We start from the raw sequence: 21,809 nt of genomic DNA, 5'->3' as shown, positions 1-21,809 counted from the left end.
GTATGTGCACCTGTTATTTCTACTTTGTTAGGGGAGCTTAAACACTTTAATAGCATTAATCTTGTTTTAGTTTGGATGTACAGTGTCCTCTTAAGAGGCTCATCAGTTCAGAGATGGGCTTTTGGGGAAGTGATTGTTCATGAAGGTGCTAACCTCATCAGTGGGTTAATCCATTGATGAGTTCATAGCTGAAAGTGTTATTTGGAGGTGGGGGTTGTGTGAGTGGACTAGGACATGGGGACCTCCCCTTAGGGATTTATAGTTTGCTCCTGGCCTCTTCCTCTAGGCTCTTTTGCTCCCTCTGCTTCCTGACTACCATGAGATGAATAGCTTTGCGTGGGCATACTCTTCCTGTATGACTATGATGAGCCAAGGGTCTTTATATATACTGAGCTATATTCCCCCGTCCTTTTTCTATTTTGTGACAGAGTATCACTAAGTCCTTGAGTTGCCCAGGCTGGGCTCAAACTTGTGATTCTGCAGCCTCATGCTGCAGTTATTAGTATGCGCCACCATGCCACTTTCTTCTTTGTTTTTCTCAGATATTTCTTCATAGTGATGAAAAACTAACACAAATCTTTTCAACTTTACTCTTTTTTTTTTTTTAATCGGTACCGGGGATCGAACTCACAACCGGCTGCTTGCAAGGCAGGTGCTTATGCTGCTGAGCTAAACCCCCCGCCCCTCAACTTTCCTCTTACCCATAATGATTGGTTCAGCGATCTGCTAGCCTCTGTAAGGGATGACACTAAAATGAATACAAGATCAGAGGATGATGGGAGAGGGGAAGATACAGTAAAATGGATTAAGATACTATATATATATATATATCTATATATATATATATATAGAGAGAGAGAGAGAGAGAGAGAGAGAGAGAGAGCAATTCCCCATGATGAATATTACATATTTCAGATGTAAAAAAATTTAAAAATAACAAAACAAGAAAGCAAGCTACGCCGATTAGTCTTAAGTTGTATTATAGGAGAGATAACTTTCAAGAAAATTTTTATCAGGTTGTGACACAAGTGTATAATTGCAGCACTTGAGAGGCAGAGGCAGAGGCGGGAGAATTGCTGCAAGTTCCAAGCCAGGCTGGGCTACCCAGCAAGACCCTGTCTCCAAAAAAAGGGGGAAAAATTTCGGAGATAGAAGTAATTTTTTTTTTTTTATCACCATCCTGTGTCACCTTTTTTCTGTGCTGCCTCTGTTCTCTGTGCTTAGCTCCAGCAGAGTTTCGTTTTCAGCTCTTCCCCGCGCCTCTCAGTTTAGGCGTATCCTAAGATGAACCCTTTCTAAAAACTCGTGGCACTGGCCGCGGTAGGCTGTTTGTGGCATTGAAAGCTCCAAAAGGTTCATCTTTGCTCCTGGATAGCCATTTAAAACTCTGCACACCATGCCTTTTGTGATATTTCTCTACAAAGTTTATACCGTAAAATCTCTGACAGATCCTTGGATTTAGGGCTTGCTCACGTCACGTATCTTTGGGACTGATAGCAACTTTAGTGAACAACAGGTTTAGAAGGGAGAATTTAATTTTGATATTTGTATTTGAAGTGCTTCAAGATGTTTAATGGAGATGTCCTAATTGTAATACGGCCTACAGCTGTATCTGGTGGTCTGTGTTAAGATATTTTCTGAGTTACGGTCTGTATAGGTCATTCTGTGGGATGAGTTTACAAGAGAGGATGTTTTATAGAGGGGTGCCTATAAATAGATCCCTGGATGATATCCTTGCTTAGGACAGGGTAAAGATTTCAAAAGTGAGGCTGGCTTAAAATCCTGTGCGAACTGAGTAAGGGATATCATAAATAGGAAGGAAAAACACTGTCTAATGACACAGAAGCATAGAGGAGATAAGGACAAAGATCATTAATCACTGTGAAGAGTCATTTCAGTACTATGTGGACAGAACAAATCCAGTTTTCCAAGGTCAGGGTGAGTGTAGGTGATGAGGAGTACTGAGGAAAGACTTTCAAGAAATGCGCTGAAAGGAGGGGAAAAACAAAAAGGATAATTTAGTAAGATAAGAAAACCCGAAGAGTTGACATTGGGGGCAAGAGGAAGAGACATGGTCTTTTCCTAGAGTAGACTGCATCTGAATATTGTGTAGGCTAAGTAAAGAAACCAAAGAAAGGGGACTGAGTTTGCTTACAGCAGCAATCAAGAAAATAATGTCTTGGAGCCAGATGAGTGATCTGGGTAGAGACAAAAGTAGAACAGTTTTAAAAAGACATGGAATTGGAGGAACATTCCGGGAATCAGTGGGTCATCTATGACTGAGAAAAATAAGTTTCTAATGGAAGTTAGAATTCAGTTTTCAAAATTTTACCAGCATTGCTCGCCAGATGGCTTGTCTATTCAAGGGTAGCTAATTAACCAGATGGATATAGTAGGAGGATAGAGAACAAGTCACATATATAGACCACTGGGAAGTTAGCTCTTTCAGGGAGGCAAGTACTGATCAGATGGAATCTTTACTGTCTTGAGCCAAGAGGTGAGAACGTACATACAGGATTCAGTACAAGTAAAGAGAAATGAAGAGGAATAAGTTGTACTGACAGAGAATTTTGAAAATAGGACAGTTTCAAGTGGTGATGACTTTCCATGCCTGTCCCTGACCTTGAATAGCAGTTAGAGTATAAATCAAAGTCTTAGAATAAAGATCAGGGAAGTGTGAAACCAGAACTCTAGGATCATCAGCATGATGTGATGAAGTGAGTTACGGTTCAGCACATCCTTAATGTCCTTATTCTTTGCACTTCATTGAGCTAATGATAAATCACATTCCAGTGTGATTAAAAAACAGCTTACCTTATTTTTCAGCCAAATTACTTGAATGTATCACAAAAGTAGGCATTGATTTACTAAGCTATTGTTTAATAAATGCAGCTAGAAATTGCAAAAGACCATCAGATGTCAAACTACATACATAAAGTGGGCATAAAAATGGGAATGTGTCGTAGGCTTTTAGTTCTGTATTCAGTTGTTCAGATACAGGAATAAATCTTTGAAATCTGGAGTTTTTAATTAATAAAACAGAAAGCTCACTTACAGATGAAAATTATGCCTCCCTCTATTGCCAACTTTATTTTTGTAAGCTTGTTCAGTGAAGTAATGAGCATCCTGTTTCCTTAAGCACTGCAGTGTAGGTTCTTGTGAATTGACAGGATAGAAGCTCTGAAGAACTGAGTAGGCTGACCGAGCAGCTGGCGTGACATTCAAGTGTGCATACTGCCTTCCAGCTTTTGAGCAGAAGGAAAAAACAGTTTTAATTTAGAAATCTCTTCTTTGACTATATCTGAAATTTCAGCACCAGTGAGACTAGAAAAATGATAGAACATTTGGTTCTCCTATTTAATTAGAGATATAGTATGTTCTTATATTTGGAAAATTGCACAGATTATATAAAATTAACTTTCCTTGTTTTCGAGCCTTTCAGAAGCTTTTTTTTTTTTTTAACTGGAAGCTTACTGTAAATATGAAACGTTCCTAAAATGCCTAAATAGAACAATAGAAGAAAAAATATAGTTTACTTGGGAGGGTTAGAAAATTTGGGTATCTAAATTATATCACTCCCAGCTAAATTTGTTAAAATTAATACCACCAAGTATTACATGTGGGAATGTGAGCCTATATTTTTACTTTGAATGAAAGAAATTATTTATGCTATTTGTATGTTATAAGCTTTAAATAGAAAAAAATTCAATGTACTTGGTATTATAAACAAAACAGCTCAAAGTACTAGATTGAGAATTTTTGGAAGATCAGTCTGCTTTCAATTATCCATGCAAATTAAGAGTAATGTAATAAAGAACCATGAGTAGTTTGCTTATATTTTGTCATAAAATTTGGATAGGATGACAGTCCAACAGTTTGCTCTTCAGTCAGAGTTCAAGCCTACAATAGTGATTTTGGACCCAGTAATAACATTTCTCCGTCTAAGAGGTTGTTTGAAATACAAAGTCATCTTATGGCCCACATCAACTGAAGAAATTTCTGGCGTGGAATCTGTCAGATGATTCAGATACTTAGGGAAGTTTGAGAACCGCTAATCTGCAGTATGCAGAATTAATTTTTTAATTTTTCGTAGTTTTAGGAGATTCAGAGAGATCATGGTTATTTCTTGTTTTTTGTTTGTTTGTGTTTTGATTCTGTAAATACAACTTTGAAAAATTAAGTCAACCCTTTAGGAGATCGAGGTGTTACTAATGTTTGAGATAAAGTGGTACTTAATTGCCCATCAAACCAAACATGTCTATAGTCAACTTCATGATGTTTTGTTTTAGATTATTCTTAGTAACATTTTGCCATAGACTGCGTAATGAAGTACTTCTTTGGCACAAATAAGTCATCTGTACTGTAAATGACAGTTACCGAAAACCCTAGGGTGGGAAGTGAATCACTACTTTATAGAGCCTGCCCTGCTTTGGGCTGGCATATTCTTCAGTAGACTCACTTATGGGAAGAGGAACTCTATTCGAGGATAGGATAGGGAACTGGGCGGTTTTTATTCACACGTTCTCTGAGCTACTCTGATTATGTGGTTTCATTTTAATTAAATTGTGAAATGCTGAAATATGAGAAAACAAAAAACCATAAATAAGCCTTGTAAATGCACATGCAAATAAACTTTTGTCATTATCTATAAACGAACCTAATTTTCGCTGACTAAAACCAGATGAAAACAATTACTATAAAGACTACCATGCCACCCAGCTCCTCCCCATTGATTCCCTTCTTGGCCATGTGGTAGGAGGAAGAGAAGAATTACGGCAGAAACACGTGGTTAAAAGTAGCAAAGGTTGTCAGGGTCAGATGAGAAGGATTTGTTCTTTAGCTCTAAAAGCAAAAGAGGACACTGGTCATCTTGAAGAATAGTTCCATTGTGGTGCCTGAGGAGAAGCTAGGTTGATCTGTGAGTGGGAGATAGAAGCAGTAAATTTCAGAGAAGATGCTGGATGTAGGGTTGAGGATTTTCTTATCAAGTAGCCTTAACTGGGTAACATTTTGCTTTGTTGCATATTTAGAACTACTTAACTAATTTTGATTTTTATATATTTTTATTTGGCACGTAACATTATTTTTGAAATAAATTGGCATTGCTTCCATGCTTTATGGAATTATTGAATCTAAGTATTGTTACTTTGCCTTTGCATATCCTCAGGTTTCTAGGAACCTAGTTTTTTAAAATTTGCCTTAGACCGGGCGTGGTGGCTCATGCCTGTAATCCAGACACTCCAGAGGCTGAGGCAGGAGCAGCACTATTTTGAGTTCCAGGCTAGCCTGGGCTACAAAGTGAGTGCAAAGCCAGCCTGAACTGCACAGTAAAACCCTGTCTCAAAACGACAAAATAAATAAATAAACACAATTGCTATATAGCAGAGTATATAACTCATGGGAAAATCTGAAATATCTTTCATTTGAATCATCTAGAATGATTTAAAGGAAAGCTTATATAGCTTGGTTTCCGACCATGGTGGTTTGAAAATTTTGAATGTTGACTTTCTCTGACACATTACTTAGATGTGTTAGGAGGTTTTAGTTTGGTGTACTATTTAAAGTTGTCATTGCTTCTTTGGTGACACCTCTTTCTCAAATTGATTTTAGCTTAAGGGGCAACCAAGAGCATTTCAGTTCGGTAAGCATTGAGCCCCCACTGTATTCCGAACAGTCCTGGAGTTTAAAAGTGAGTGGCACAAAACATACTCTGAGTTCACAGTTCACTGGGGAAGATAGGTGAAAAGCTCCTTATAGTTGTCTGATAAAAAGCTGTACTAAAAGAACAAATTAATCTCTCCCCTACTCTAATCTTTCCTACTCTGAGAGATGTGTTGAAGTGGTCACACCAGATTTACAACTGTCAGCAGCTATAACTTGCGCTTTTTAAGTACATACTTGGTCTCAGAGCTTACTGGACGATAAGTAAATTACTAAAGGAAGTGAAGCTAATTCTAGTCAGTAGACACAGGAGTAGTATTTATGAATCCTTTGAGACTTATAAATCAGGCATTGTAAATGGTGCTGATTTTCTGCTGTATCAATTGTGTAAAACTGTATCTGTTCTCAGAAACTGGAATCCTGTTTGATGAATTTCCTCATTTTATACATAGCATTTGTTACTCATCTGATACAAGTTACTTTCATTACTAAGTCTTTTAGACTTTATTTTTGTATATAAGTGTGTACACTTAAGGTCCTTTAAAAGTCAAAAATGCAAGTTTCAAATAATACTAAATTTTAAGTTATCCTTTGTTTTCTTTGGAATATAATGAAATAATTCAAGTACAACAAAACTGTAGCAGAAACTGCATACCTATCATAAATTTAAGAATATATTCTTTCTGTGTGGTATCAGACCACCTGCTCTTTCCATATTACATTTGTATCTAATTTTCAGAAAGCCAGCCCCCCTCCCCCCACCTCACTCCATTTCTGAGACAGGGTTTCACTAGGTAGTTCATAGTGGCCTTGAACTTCTGTTGTAGCCCAGGCTGGCCTCCCAAGGGCTAGGATTACAGGCATGTGCCACCACGCCCGGCACTATTAAAAAAAATTCTAATTGTTGGAGGAGTTCCTGTTTTTAGGACCTGTGTCAGGTAAAGAGTTATCTTTGTTTCTTGCAGAAAGTGGCTGTGTAAGAAATTTGATAGTTCATAGTTCTTAATGCTAAGCTCCAAAATGTATAATGCTAGATTTTGCTTTAATTCATTTTTCAGTATAATAGGCATTAAATCTAGCCACAGTTATGTAGTAATTTTACTATCCAGCCTCTATAGGAAACATTTAAGGTGGTAAACATCAGATTGTCCACAAATTTGAGGATCACTGCTGTTACATGGGACTGTTGGGTAGGGCGGGGCAAAGCTCTTACTTGATAAAATACCACTTGCAACCACAGTGAGAAACAGTTATAGTGGCTAGTTATGACTCTTCCCATAACTGCCTGTGCCGGTGCAGAAAGTAGACTTGATTTTACATTAAAGAGAAAAAAATCAAACTGGAGATCTGTTGGACATTTTGTTTTGGAAAAACTGTAGTCAAAATTATTTTTTTAGCTTTTTGTCCATCAAATGGTGTATCTAATGGCTGGGGCATCAGTGTCCTTTTAAAGTATAATTATACTCATTTACTTCATAGTTGGTGCCTCCCTAAAAGCTGCACATTGTTACGAATTTATTCTGTGATTTAAATGTTGATCACTTATTGGTGTTTTTAATACTTCAGTGAATGTTTAATACTTGCCTTTTATTATAAACATTTTTATCCTTTTTGGATGTATGTAATTGCAGACGTTTGGTTTCAGTGGCTATGAAGTTAAGTGGTATTAGTCTAGCATATCTTTCAGTTGTTAAATTCTGAGATTCTATTAGACTGAAGGCTTTTAAAAATTTCTTTGTAATTTATATTTATTTTGATTTGGACTTAGTAACTTATAAAATTTAATACATGCGTAATCTTTCCAAAAAATGAGTATTCTGATTAAGGTTGATAGCTTGATATGCAAGTCAGTATAAGGTTCATAGCAAGTCAATGCCTATTTACCTTTAATAAATTGTACCATTATCTTTACATATACGCTGTTGCATTTCTTATGTATCATAGTTCCACAGTTAGGTTTTGAAATCAAATATAGTAATTATGTACCATTAAAACTTAGCCTCATTCCTACCTGCCTGTTTGGATTGAGATCTTGTCCTCTTAATGTATTTGCTGAGATATTACCTGGCTTTGAGGTGTTTATAGATTGGATAAATACAATTTCTACAGCTTCAGGTCACTAGCAAAAGTTTAGAATCATTCAGGAATTGGAAATATTAACTCTTTTCTCCAGATTGTTTCTTTTTTATCTTGCCTGCAAAAGTCTAAAGTTATATATAATACTGAAAAATCATTTTTAGAGCTCCTTAGTTCATCTGGGACCACTTTTCAAACCATAATTTACTTAGCTATTTTCTATATGCTTTTAATTTTTCTAAGTGATAGAGGAATGTGTAGCTTCCATACGCTTTTTCTATGATTTATTAGTCTAGTGACTATGAAAGAAGGAATTGAAATTGTATTTCTAACAAAGCTCTGTCTTTGTGAACGGTACTCAGTAGGACCCATCGTCCTTTCATCTTCTTTTGGGGCCTAATCACATCTGTAGGAACCTACCTTATTGCCACTTTTGAAAATTACAGCCATTTTTGGCCAGCCTGCAGTCTTCAGCTGCCTCGTTTTTCAGAATGCCTCAAAGATTACCAGAAGGGGTTTGATCAGAGCTGTTGTTACTCTGGGATAGACTTTGTAGGCTAAGCATCTTGTATGGAGTAGCTGTATGCTTTCTTTAAAATTTGTCTCTTCCCTGTGGGAGTAATAATTGTCATTGTACAAAAGAAAGTTCTCTAAAAGATATAACTGCATATATATTTAAGTGTATAAGATAGATAAGCATATTACTGAGTTTTGTTGGATCATTGAACAAAACTGTTTGCAGTCTCACTGTTTGGAAGTCCCCTCTATATGCTTTATAATTTTGTAACTTCAACAACTATTTCTAAGATGACAATATGTAATTAACTAGTGATTTCCTACTGTTTATTTTTTCTGAAATTCTGTATAACTTGTACCCTTTTTCTGTTTTTTTTCTTTTTTCTCTTTAAAGACAATTAAAAGAAAAATTTGTCTCTTCCTAGTCTCAGCTTCCACTTAACAATTTTTTCTTAAAATTTTCAAATAGAAACTCAAAGTCCTTTAAAGAATAGAGAATCAAAATGGCCCCTCTAATTTTTTAATTTCAATTCCAAATAAGTTTGTCTTTTGCTTTTTGTCACTTACCAGTATAAAGCAGAACTTTTTGTTTTCCTAACATTTTTGTCAACCAACCAGTTTAATAATTTAAAGAAGATTATGGGGACAGTAGATAGGGAGGCTATGGCATTTGGTACTTTTCCCTGGTGTCCTTTTTTAAAAACAGTGGAGCGACTGAAAATTAGTCATCTTCTTATCAAAGTTCTGTGAATTGCAAAGTGATAAAAAATCAACCACAATTTGACAAATTGCCAAAAAAATCAATGATAAAATCAGTGATAGGACAAATTTTAGTCATGACCCAAATGAACCCAAATGAGCACTATGGACTGATAGGCACATGCTCACTTGGGCTCCCTCAGAGGCAGAAATCTTCCCATCTCTCAGCTTTCAGTATAGAGATAAAAGACAAACAAGAAAACTTTGCTTCAGAGTTTGAGCAAGTTTCTTTGCAGTTCAACCTTTTTTGGGTTCCATTTGTGTTCCTAATGTGAATGGCTGGGACTGTCTGGGATGAATCTCCTTCAAAAGATTTATTGAGTGTTGAAGAAGGGCAAGTTTGAAACAAAAACACACTATTACAGAAAGATGGACAAAAGGATTTTGAGGTGGTCAACAAATACTCCCAGTAGTGTCCCTTCAGTATGGGTTTGATTATGTAAATTGGAACATTTACAAATAATCTATTTTAGGTTTAGGCAAACAGATCTTCTTGGGAATTTAAGATTATCAAACACCTTTCTCAATTTTTGAAGTTGTTTTTAATTGTTATTATTTGACTTTGTTTTGACCTACAGAAATTTCCATCTGACCTAATAAATGTGAAGACTTAAAGTAAAGACTGTATTGTGGAAAGAATATGGCTTTGTGAATTACAGTGTTAGGTTAAGCGTGTGGAGGATTATAAGGGTATCCAGTGAGCAGCACTCTTTTCTCCTAATTCAGTTTTGTCAAGAGAAAAGACAAAGATTGGCACGTAGCAATTTCTAAATGAGTTTTTTTTTTACCCCTGTCTTTTTGAGACAGGGTTTCATTATGCAGTATAGGTTCAGGCTAGCTTTGAGCTCACTTTGTAGCCCAGGCTAGTCTCAAACTCACAGTGATCCTCCTGTATCAGCCTCCCGAGTGCAGGGATTACAGGCGTGAGACATCACGCCTGGCATCTAAGTGAGTTTTATAAGTAATAAAAGCTGAAATGGAGAAAGTGATTTTTGTGTGGCGGTAATAAAGTTCTAACATCGAACCCAGAGCTCAACAGTTAGTTTCTTGTGCTTTATCCCCTTTGAACAACAGGAGGCTTTTTTAGCCTAAGATTTTGCCTCTTAAATCTCAAACCAGAATACATGAGTCCTACAGGTGTCTAACACACATGCATGCACACAACCAAAGAAATGGCAGACGAGGAGAAACTGTGCATCTGCTTAAGGAAAATCTCTGGTCAAGCAGGGCATTTCATCTCAGTAGTAATCAGTGGGGCAGCCTGCCAGGAGTTAGGAAAATTCCTCTTCATGAAAACCAGATGACAGATGAACACCCATGCCCTCAACTCACAGACTTAACGAACCTTAATTATTTTACCTGTTAGACAAGCAATCTATTTTGGGTTTAGGCAAACATCTTGAGTATAGGAATTTAAAATTATCAGACAAGCCTTGCAGTTTTTGAAGTTGTTATTATAGTAACTAATGTAAGAGTAGAAGGGAATCCACTTTACCAATGAAATGAGTAAAGTTGGTAGTAATTGCACAAGCATAAGGGAATGTGAAGTGGGAGGAAGCAGGCAGTGAGTCTCAAAGAATCCATTGCTGTCATAATTTTGTAAATTTAACCCAAAGAAAGCAAACTTTTATCAATCTATCATCCATAACTCCTGGTATGTATTCTGTTTTTAATCAGCTCTCCAGTCCAGTGCGTCTTACAGTGTGCTCCCTAGACAAATAGTGTTGTCTGGAAACTTGACAGAAATGCAGATCATGGTGCCTCTGCTTAATCCTAATGAATTTAAAACTGTGAAGGTGGGGCCCAGCAATTTGTATTTTAACCAGTTCTCCAGGTGACTTTGCTGCATGCTGAAGTATGTGGATCACTTGCCATTGTTCATAAACATCCTCATAACCCTTTATAGCTTAAAGAGTAACTGCACTTGCCAGGCTCTTTTCTAGTTCATAATCATGAAACATTTTATTAAATGTTGAAGGATTGAGTTGCTTGGGGGAGAGAAGTTGAATTACTGAGCTCCCACTTGGTCATGACTGCCAAACAGGCATGAAGAATAGGACTCCGTTTCTTCCTGCAAGTATAGATCCAGTACCATGATGCCTAGTTTAAAAACTAAATGTAGTAGAGTAGTGTGGAAAGCTTAGCTGTCAGAGATACTAGAATGAGGAGCAAGCTGGTGAGTAGGACAGTGGTGATTCTGGAAGAGGGCTGTTTAATTAGGGAATATAATGAACTCAGTCTCTGGGGGTTAATTCTGGGGTAATTTTTACTTTAAAGGAGAAATAAAAGAGTTGAGAGCTCATCTGTAGGTAGGTTAGAGTAGGGGGAAGGTATGGTGAAGAAATTGAAGCAGGGAAGTACATCCATTTGTTTCTTCAGCTTGTCTGCCATGATTCTCAAAAGATAGTCATTGTTGAACCCATCAGAACTAATATTAGATGGTGGAATAGAAAATAACTTTAAGTAATTGAATGAACAAAGTAATTTTAGGCAATAATGAGGGGCAGCAACAACAAAAGTAGCAGAAAAGACTGACCAAAAAGTAGAGAATTTCTTTAGCTAGCTAGTCAAAGGAGACTTGGGGTCATAAGATGTGACAGAAATCATGTGGGAAGGTAGTTTTAGGAAGATGGTAGAGGGCAGAATGACAAAGGAAAATTGCAGGAAACCATATCAAAGAATTTGCTGTGCTTCTTAGGCTTTGAAAGGCTGTTCTGTGTGAAAGGCTTAGAGAGGGAGGTGCACATGGGAAACGGAGCACGGCTTGGAGATAGTCTGGCCTGAGACATTTGTTAGCTCTGCAGAAAACGTAATTCCTTTGGGCCTTACTCTCTTTAGCAGGATGAGGATTAGTAACACCTCACGGGGTTAAATTGTGATGGTTGGTGGGGAGGATGAACTTTGAGTAGTCAGTGTAGTGCTGGAACTAAGTACTTCAGAGATAACTGTTAGTAACAGTAATCTTGGGACACGGAATTCATCCACATGAAATTGTTTAATTTAATAATGACTGGATCTGATTTCTTGATGGCTTAGATATACTTGGATCATTTTATCGTGCAGAAACTTTGAAGATGTTAAAGTTCTCAAATATTTTTATATTTAAACAGTATGCTTTGATAAGTGACCTCATGATATATGGAAAGTTGCTTATGTTCATAATTCTAAGATGGATCTTTTAAATACTTTCTTCCTACAGATGTGTGCATCTCATGATTGATATGAAGAAACAAGTCATGGGCCAAAGGTCAAGATACTTCTCTGGGAAATGTTGCTGCTGATGCCACTTGACAGAGTCATAAGAGGAGTGTTTGGTTTAAGGAACATTTTCATATTTAAAAGATTTTCATCTTGGAAATATATCAAGTGAAAATTAGATTCTTTTGGGAAACATTTTCCTCCTAATAAATTATAATTGTAATGGGTGACATGGCAAACAATTCAGTTGCATATGGTGGTGTGAAAAACTCTTTGAAAGAAGCTAATCATGATGGAGACTTTGGAATTACGCTCGCGGAGCTGCGGGCTCTTATGGAGCTCAGGTCCACAGATGCATTACGAAAAATACAGGAAAGCTATGGAGATGTCTATGGAATTTGCACCAAGTTGAAAACATCTCCCAATGAAGGTGAGTTTTATTGTGCTTGTATTTAGTGCTGTATATTTTGGCTCAGAAACAGACATGCCTATGATTATGTGATTATGCCATAATAGTAGTATCATTAAAAATGGGCTAATACCAGATTGATACAGTTAAAGTAAGTTTAAATCAAGAAGTAATATAAATGAATTTAGATATTTTATATTGGTGGGATGAAATATTGTGTCCTGTTGTATGTATTATTTCTGCCTGTTTAAAATAACTAGATAGTCTTTCCACTCAAGCTATAGAGGATAGAATCAGGTTTGGTAGCCTCCAGGGGGATTCAGTGGAAATAAACCCTGCTCACTATCCTTCATTTAATGTAGCTTAAAATAGTTGTTGCTACCAGTTGCTAAGATGATTTTAGTTTATGGAGCTTAATCTAAACTCTGTTAATTAGTTCAGGAGGTCCTAAAGTAAATTTGTAGATTAGTTAGCAATTAATTTTTCACTTATTAGGCATTTCTTTGATTATAAATGGTTTTCAGTCTGGAGGTATGTTGACTTTTTCTATGTTTGGAAAAGACATTGGTTTCACAGTTCTTGATTTGTAGCAAGTTTCCTTTTGAGAAGAAAGGAAAATTCATTACCACTTCATTGCCTTTGAAATGATTTGAAAATGAACCTTTTCTACATTGATTATGTTGAACATAAAATTAAGGTTAGGGTTTCAGGAGGGCATTTCCAAATTGCAAAGGTGAGAGTGGGAGGGATCACATGAAGGTGAATGTTGGACAGTTGTGATTTATTGAAATGAAGATGAGCGATTACTCCAAAAAATTATGTGCATATATATTATAAAGCAGATTCAGTTATACAATGAAATAATGTTTTCTTTACATTATTTCTCAAACACGCTACTCTATTACAGTATTTATGATACATAAAACCAAAACATAATTTCTAAAGTTATTTTATAATTTTAAATCACAGCAAAAGATTCATTAAAACATTTATGTCAGTTTTTGTGCATTGCTAATTATTAGTCGTGGATAATTTCTTTTGATTGCTCTGAGGTAATATGATGTTGAGGAAGCCTCTGTGAGTATTCGCACATGGGTTATTTGTATATGGAACATTTTTCTGTGAGACCTGTTAACTCTACCAGATTTTCTGGATCTTTTCAAATTGGAATCTCTACCATCATGAATTTCTTGTTTTGCCCTAGTAGTCTGATAAAATTTTGGACCTTGTTCATTACGGAAACTCACTTTGAAATATTAGCTAACTTTATAGCATCTTAGAACGTACATTAATATGCTATTGCTAGGTGGTAAGTTCATTAAATCGTCTTAACCATATGCTCTCACTACATTTTACCTAAAACCTACTCAGTAAATGTTTCATGATCACCAGGCTAATAAGTGATACCAACATTAAAGAAAGCTCTGAGTGTCATAGCATAATTTGTTCCTGAAAGCCATCTTGAACTTCGCTTTGTGATCGATGTGTAACTGTTCTTCCTTCAACTATGTCTTTGTATTTCTCTGCAGTTGAAGGTCTTCTGATAATTGAGCACCCTTTCATTATGCTGTCTAATTTTTATAAATATGATTTGTCATTAGTTTGCGTTGCAGTTTATTAGTTTACATTGCTGTTACTTTGGATAGTATTCTTTAAATTCATTTTGGTTTAGTGAAGTTAATTGAAAGCTTTGCTACTAGCAGAGTAGTTTTTAAGATTTGGAAAAGAAGATTATGGACCCTTTTACCAGCTGGTAGAAGATACATATATGCTCTCAAAAAATGACGTAGCCTTGGGAATCTAATGTTAATGGTTAGTGCTTTGTGTTAAGTGTGCATTATTTTTCTCTTCTGTTTTTAGAAAGTTTTCACTCATGTTCTTTAGCAACTATATTTAGTACTTGCTAGAATTTATACAAACTGTTGTCTTAAAGATTATATAGAAACAGTTTATCATTTTGGAATGATCTTTTAAAGAATGTGAAACAACTGGCTGTGAGCATTATATAGTAATTCCTCAGTTTACGAACACTTCTATTTGCAAATAATTCAGTTTACAAACAAAGCATTCAACAAAATTTTGATTAAGTTCACAAACTCCCTATCCATTCCTGGTTGTGAATTCAATCCCCAGTTCCAAAAAACCCCCTCCATATCCAGTAACAAAATACACCCACAGGCTGCCTTCCCCAAAACTGTAAAACAAATTAAGCTTACAAACAGAGGTATCATTGTGTTTGTGTTTATAGTTGTTGGAAACATAAATAAATAACAATAGCATCCTTCATAGAATAACTATGTTAAAGACTTGTCAGAGTTTAGAGATATTTTGTGCAGAAAGATATTGAACAGTTGGTCAGTAATTAGCTGTACGGATGATAAGCAAAGCAGGAATGAGAAAAAGCAGCTAAGTATGCTCACCCTGGCAGCACATTACTAGAATAAGCAGCTGGGCGTTTGCGTGCTCGAGGAAATGATCTAGACAAAAGTACTTCTGTGAGGATTAAATGGCGTATATGTTGTTTGCCTGTTCCTTTCTTTCATTCATTAGTTTATTCATTAGCAAAAGTTTTATCAGACCTAGGATATTACCAAGTGTTTTTTATATATATCCCTGAACGAAAGATGTTAACAGTTACTGCAAGATGATTTAAGTATATAATTAAATTACATCTCGTTTTCAGATATTTAAATAAAATGTAAGAATATGTGTACCTTAGAATTAGGGTAATACAGTATTATCAGGTATCTGCTGTGTAACAGTTACTTTTCTAAGCTCTTGCCTAGGTCCATGAATAAAACGAAAATCTCTGCCTAATTCTCTCATGGGACAGGTAGACATAAATGTATGTCAGTGGCTTAATGTATGTCATGTACTTAAGAGAAAAATTAATGGAAAAAGAATCAGAAATATTGGGAGTGTTGATATTAGTTTATATAAAATCTGGAGGAACAGCCCAAAACGCCTAAGAATGGCAACAACAAAAATAATAGCACATATGATAGTTAACACTTTTTGTGCCATGTTTGTTATTCACAAATATTATCACTTCATTCTTCCAACACCTTTATTCTATTTTGCAGCCAAAGAACCCACAGTACAAAAAAAGGTTACACAACTTAGCCAAAGCCTCATGATTGGCTGCAGTGTCCCATGCTTAATTTAGAAATCATACTTTTAGTAAAACCACTGTATTCTGTCTGTTATCAAAGTTGAACTCACACAGCTTCTTAAAAAAGCTATAATACTGAGAAAAATATCTGTGTGCCTTCCTCTTAATAGTGTTTTTTTGATGGAGAAGCAGATGTTTTTACAAAGTATATAGGGAAAAATAATTTGGATTAACTTTCTATAGGTTAGCTTTTAATTCCTGTGATGGAATACTGGATATGATCAATTTAAAGAGGAGGAAAGTTTTATTTTGGCTTAGTTTTGGAGAGTCCAGTCTATGTTTGGTTGGCTCATTGTTTTGGGGCTTGTAGTGAGACAGTCTTTATCATAGTGGAAACGCAGGACAGAAAAACCTATTGACCTTATGGTGGCCAGGAAGCAGAGGGAGTTTCAGGGTCCCAGATCCTCTGCAGGGAATGCCTGTAGGTGGCCTCCAGGTCCTAAAGATTCTGCCACCTCCCACGAGTACCACAGGCTGAGGACCAAACCTTCAGCTCACAGCCTTTGGGTGACATTCATGATCCAAGTTTCCGGTTTATGCGGCAGGCTGGTCTTTGAAAGCATCTTCTGCCTCTTCAGGCAGTGGTGAGTGGTATTTTTGTGCTGCGCTTGTTCTGCCGCTTCATTTCTCCTAACAGTGTAGTTCTCAAGGGTCCTATGTATGTGTGCGGACCAACAGGGAATATTTTGACCAGATACAGTTTTCCATGTTAAAAACTCTAGTGTTTCTTCTTAACAATAAAATTTCTTAAGGGAAATGGAACTGTAAGTTTCAGGGTTTTCTGGAATTGAAACTTGTAACTTCACATTTTTAGCTGTATCTTTTAAAGTATGCACCTATTTAATAGTCTTCAGAATCCAAAAATATACTTTTATACCAAAATAATCTGCTTACAACAACCTAACTGCATAAAATTACCTAAAATTTTTCTTTTATGTATTTGTTATTTTCCTATATCAAATTTCTTACTCTAAATCAATTTCTTGATAACTATTTTTACAACATATTTTGGTATCTTGTCTATTTTATGTGTTCGTATATTTATATTTTATACTGAGTGGTAGGGTAAACAGTCTAATAACAGGATCTGGATTCAATAGTAATATATTATACAAAATTTAGAAATAAACTCAAAATGTACAGGCAGATGTGGAACGATGTTCTGCAAGATTGACGGGTTTGTAAAGGGCAAGAAGTAAGGTGAAACACTAAAATTAGATAGAACGGGGAAAAAACCCCCAAACTTTTAAAAAAGAGACAGTGCTATAGAGAGAAACAAGAGATTTATGGTAGGAAGCGGTATAGGGTCAATAAACATTCCTGGTTATCTGAAGTTTCCATGATGTTTTAGATGATGTGCATTATTTGCACTCAGTAGAAGTAAGACTTTTTTTTTTTTTTTTTGAGAGAGGATCTCAGTATGTAGTTTAGGTTGGCATTGAACTCACTATGTGGTAGCCCAGGCTAGCCTGGATCACCCACCAGGTGATCCTCCTGCCTCAGCCTCCCAAGGGCTGGGATTACAGGTGTGCACCATAACGCCCAGCTGAAGTAATGTAATATAATGTAATATTTTGTAATGTTATGCTTTGATCATTTCCTCATGATGTAGGAGAATAAAATGAACAATCACCTATGGAGAGAGGGAGAGAGATTATGTGTGTATGTTGAGACAGGGTCTCCTTAGGTAGTTCAGGCAGGCTTGAACTCATGCACCTGCCTGCACAGGCATCTGCCTACCTCAGCCTCCCCAGTTTTGGGACCACAGACTTGCCACACCTGACTCGGAAATACATTTTAACTCTTTGAAAGAATTAGAATTAGCCTTTCACCAAGGATAAATCATTATTGACTTAGATAGCTACAAAAGTGCTGTGATGCCCAGTTGTAAATGTTTGGTTTTATAGGTTTTTATCACGGGCATCAAGCAAGTATTTGCATGGCCACAAGTGTGTCAGACACCTGTATTTTTTACTTGAGTTAGCGTTTAGGGTTTTATGTTGGTGATGCTGCAGGACCGTATCCTAGAAATTTTTGTTACTCTAGCAGAATTATAGTCATTTTAATACCTGTTCATACTACTGGTTTTCATTGCTTATGGATTATTTGAAGATGGTGCGGCACTGCTTCTGTACTCTGTAGTATGTATGTTATTTTTGAAGTCCACTTTGAGAGAACTTGAAATATACTATGGCCTTCATTTTTGTTTTTGTGTTGCTTTGTTTTCAGCTTAGTTTTCAGGTCCCAGGATATCCGAAACATTTTCAGAACATTCCCTTCTGTCTTCCTAATAGTACCCTCGCAGTTTTGTGTTCCTCTCTGTGGCCAGTCTCAGTAGCCACTTGTGTTTTTCCTCCAGGTGATGCTATCCATGGACCTATAAGCAATGTAGATACTGGTGATTCCCACATTATGAGCTCCAACACAGAATTTTCCTTCAACCTTTGGGCCTGAAGACCTTGATTTCTTGTAGACACCCTCTGTGTCTTGGTTACTTTTCTGTCGCTGCTGGGACTAAGTACGAGACACCCAAAATGACGGAAGGAAAGGTTTATAAGCTCACAGTTTGTGGAGGTTTCAGTCTGTAATCAGCTTTCCAAAGCAGAGTTTTATGGCACAAGGGCAGCACTTCAAAGCTGCCGAAGATGGCCAACCAACAAAAGCAAAAGGGGGAAAGAACAAGCCTGTTTTCCTCCCTTACACCGTTAGCAGGCCATACCCCTCGAGTGGGTGTAGCGCTCACACCACCTCCTGCTCCTCTTGCACAGGCTGAGAAGGTTTACAAAGGAAAGACCTTGGCTCCCTACTTCAGTTGCTCAGTTTAACTTCTAAACTTTTCAGTTTGACACAATGAACAACATCCTAGAGTGTTCAGGGCCCTTCCTCTACACCCTAGAATGTAGAACTGCTGAATTACTTAAACTTTTAGACTTCTCAAGTTGACACAAAAAAGCGTGTCTGTTTTTAAAACTGTTATAAGCTAGTGACTTTGCTGGCCTTGGCCTTTAAAGTGAATTTCTTGCTCTCACTTGAACAAATCCAGGAAATTCTAACTTCTTTCTCATTTCAAAGGTATCTACTTCATTGTGTTCTCACTACTTTATTTTAGGGTGGTTCAGATAACACAGTAATTACTATCTCTTCCTGTCTCCTCTCACTGTTACCGCTTTCCTGCTGCAGGTCAGCAGTAGTTCTGCACTGCTTTCAGAATGAACTTTAAAACTTCTCATTAGGCTTACAAATCCCCTTAGAATCTGACCACTGCTTACCTTTTCTATTTCTCACTGTCCTTCATCTCAAAGGATGAGAGGTTAATTTTGGCTCACATTTCAGAGGATCCAGTCCATGGTTAGTTAACTCAGACACACGAACAGCATAGCGGAAGAGCATGGAGGAGGAAAGATGCTCAACCATGGCAGCAAGAAAGCTGAGAGAGAAGGTAGGAACCAGGGACAAGAATATGCTTTTCCAGCTAACACCTCAGTGATCCACCTCCCGGCAGCTCCCAGTTCTAACAGCACATGTGCTCCCACATTCCTCAATGGATGAATCCACTGCTGAATAGTTATGCCACCTTCATGATCAAATCGCCCTCGAATATTCTGGTTTCTCTTCAGATCATATAAATCTTTTGCCTTTTACAAATTACCCTCCAAACACATGGGACCTTTGGGGAACACTTAATCTTAAACCATTATGGCTTTCAAATCTCATCTCTTCTTTCCACCTTTGTTCCTCAGTGTTTGAAGCATAGCATAGTTTTTAGTTTTCTTAAATACTTTTATTACGGCACACTACTTACTTTGTCCAGGCTTCTAACTAATGATCACACTTGTCCTCCAACAAAATCCACATCCTCTATAAATAATAAAATACATTATTCTTTAATAAGGTAACAATCTATACTGTAACTGTCCTCTTAATCATTACTGTGATCACAAATTTAATACTTAAAATTTCTATATCCACCCCAACTCCCATCATAATTCTTAATACACTGGGTTGTTTAAGCTGAGAAAGTCTTCTCCACCAAATTACGAGTTTCTGGAGGGAAAGTACCAAGGCATCCTGACTCATTTCCCTTTGTATGCTTAATGCCTTTCACGGTGCTTGGCAGGAGATGGGATTTGGGAATGAATATGTAAGTTCGACTTCAGACCAGCGGTTCTAAAATTTGGAGATGGGATTGGATCACTTTCCCTTTTGCAGTTTAGATATTGGTGAAAATACTAGACTATTTCCCAAAAAGAATGCACATAGATGAAATTTTCATTCAGGTTCTTGGTTTATGTTTTGTTCTGGCTTCCACCTGGAGAAGTCAGGTTGGCTGCTGCTGCTACTTCTCCTGCACATGGACATACACACAGGTACAGACACAATTTCAAGTATGGAGTTTGACAGGACTGTAGTTATCTGCTGGGTGTCAGCCATGATTTTCAGTTAAACCCACCTGCTTCTAGCTTCCAGTAAACTCCTCCCAAACCCTGACCATCTTAGGTTAGTCCCAGCTTTGAGATGCCACATTTTCTTGTGAAACAACAGTTTTAATATTTGCATTTTATTTCACAAAATGTCATTTTTGTTCAGATATAAAGACAATGTAACTGAGTTATTATGTATATATATAATAAATATAGGTTATTTTTACTCTCCACAGTGGTGGGTTCAGATCTGAAAAGCATGTAATTCTGAGGCAGCTTTTGATGAGTTTTAGTTATATTGTGTCTTTGTGAAGTTAACTAGGCGGTGCCCGGGAGATCAAGCCCATGGATGGCCTTGGCCTCATTGTCACTATATTACAATCATCTGAGCCTATGAATCTGTACACATTTCTCATTGTATTTACTTATAAGTTATTACTAGTAATTTGATATTTTTTCTTTCATATTTTTAAAACTAAGACTGAGTACTTTCATTACCTGCCCCAGCAGCTTAGCTGTACTTTTTTCCTATAAACTTTGCTTTTTCCTTCTTTATAGTGGAGGCTCTTTATATAATACACTAATGTTGTACCCCACACTGGCCATGGGTTCCTTTCCTACTCATTTCAAATTCTTTACTGTAGTATTGTCTTTTGTCTCCTGTATATCTGTCACTTGTCTTTTTTAAAAGAACAAACGCAGAATGCAGATAAAATGTGCTTTAACTCACCTGTCCTGCTTTACTTCTTCCGACTGAATCATCCTCCTGTGAAAAGTCATCTGTACTTGGTTTTCCACTGTTTCCCATCTTTTGTTCACCTCCTTCTAATCAAACTTTCTTCTGTATCACTAGGTTTCTTATCAAGGTGTTCAGCTACTGTGGAGTAAAAGAAAGCAATCCATTGTTTAGCATCCTTTTCAGCTTCCTAACGTCACTTGTCATGTTTTAACCACATTATCCAGGTTTCTGTAATTTCTGCATAAACATATTTTGCTTTGTTTTATTCTCTCCTTCCTACTTCCACAAGCTCCTGCTTCTCAGTTACCTTGAACTTCTCTTTCTCTAACCATTAGTTATCCGTTCTATGCTTAGTTCTGTTCTCCTGGTGTTTGCTTACCGAGAGCTCTTATCTGGCCCATTACTCCATTATTACCTGAACATTGATAATTCACTGGCTGAAACTCTTCCCTGAGTTCTGAATATGATTAGCTACCTATTTGCTAGAAAATGCCACTGTTTTGTTTAAATCTGTGAAACAAAACCATTAACTTCTCTCCCCTTCACCCGGGTTCTGCAGTTCTCAAAGCTTGCCTTGGTAAATGGCTCCACTCTCTACCATTCAAATAGCATTTGCTGTGGTTTTCAGTTAAACTCACCTGTTTGTAACATTTCAATAACCTGCCTCCATTCAGTTGCTGGGAACAAAATAAATAAATAAACCATGGCTATTACCATTCATTTTTTTCTCCCTTTTAACCCACATGCCCACATCTAATCATTCTATAAGTTGTCTTTCTTCCTTGAAGGTCCCTGGCACATAAAGTAGCTCCTTTCTGCCCCCATTTCCAAAACTTAGATTCAAACACCATCATCTAT

General features: G+C 36.8%; 1 protein-coding gene across 4 annotated transcripts in view; it reads left to right on the top strand.

Annotated features, from left to right (window-relative positions):
* Positions 1-21,809, top strand: part of Atp2b1 (ATPase plasma membrane Ca2+ transporting 1) — a 111,372-nt gene that overhangs the window by 38,184 nt on the left and 51,379 nt on the right. For all 4 annotated transcript variants that reach the window (XM_063255284.1, XM_063255283.1, XM_013159226.3 and 1 more), the window contains exon 2: positions 12,212-12,640. In XM_063255284.1, coding sequence (XP_063111354.1) covers positions 12,433-12,640 — 208 coding nt within the window. In that variant the 5' untranslated portion in view covers positions 12,212-12,432. The remainder of the gene's footprint in view (positions 1-12,211; positions 12,641-21,809) is intronic.

Source organism: Cavia porcellus, unplaced genomic scaffold (assembly GCF_034190915.1).
Source record: "Cavia porcellus strain 051 isolate PalLab524CR breed Dunkin Hartley unplaced genomic scaffold, mCavPor4.1 scaffold_8, whole genome shotgun sequence".
In the NCBI taxonomy this organism is placed as follows: Eukaryota; Metazoa; Chordata; class Mammalia; order Rodentia; family Caviidae; genus Cavia; species Cavia porcellus.
Note: the sequence above shows the minus strand (reverse complement) of the source record. Positions and strands in the feature narration are given on the sequence as shown.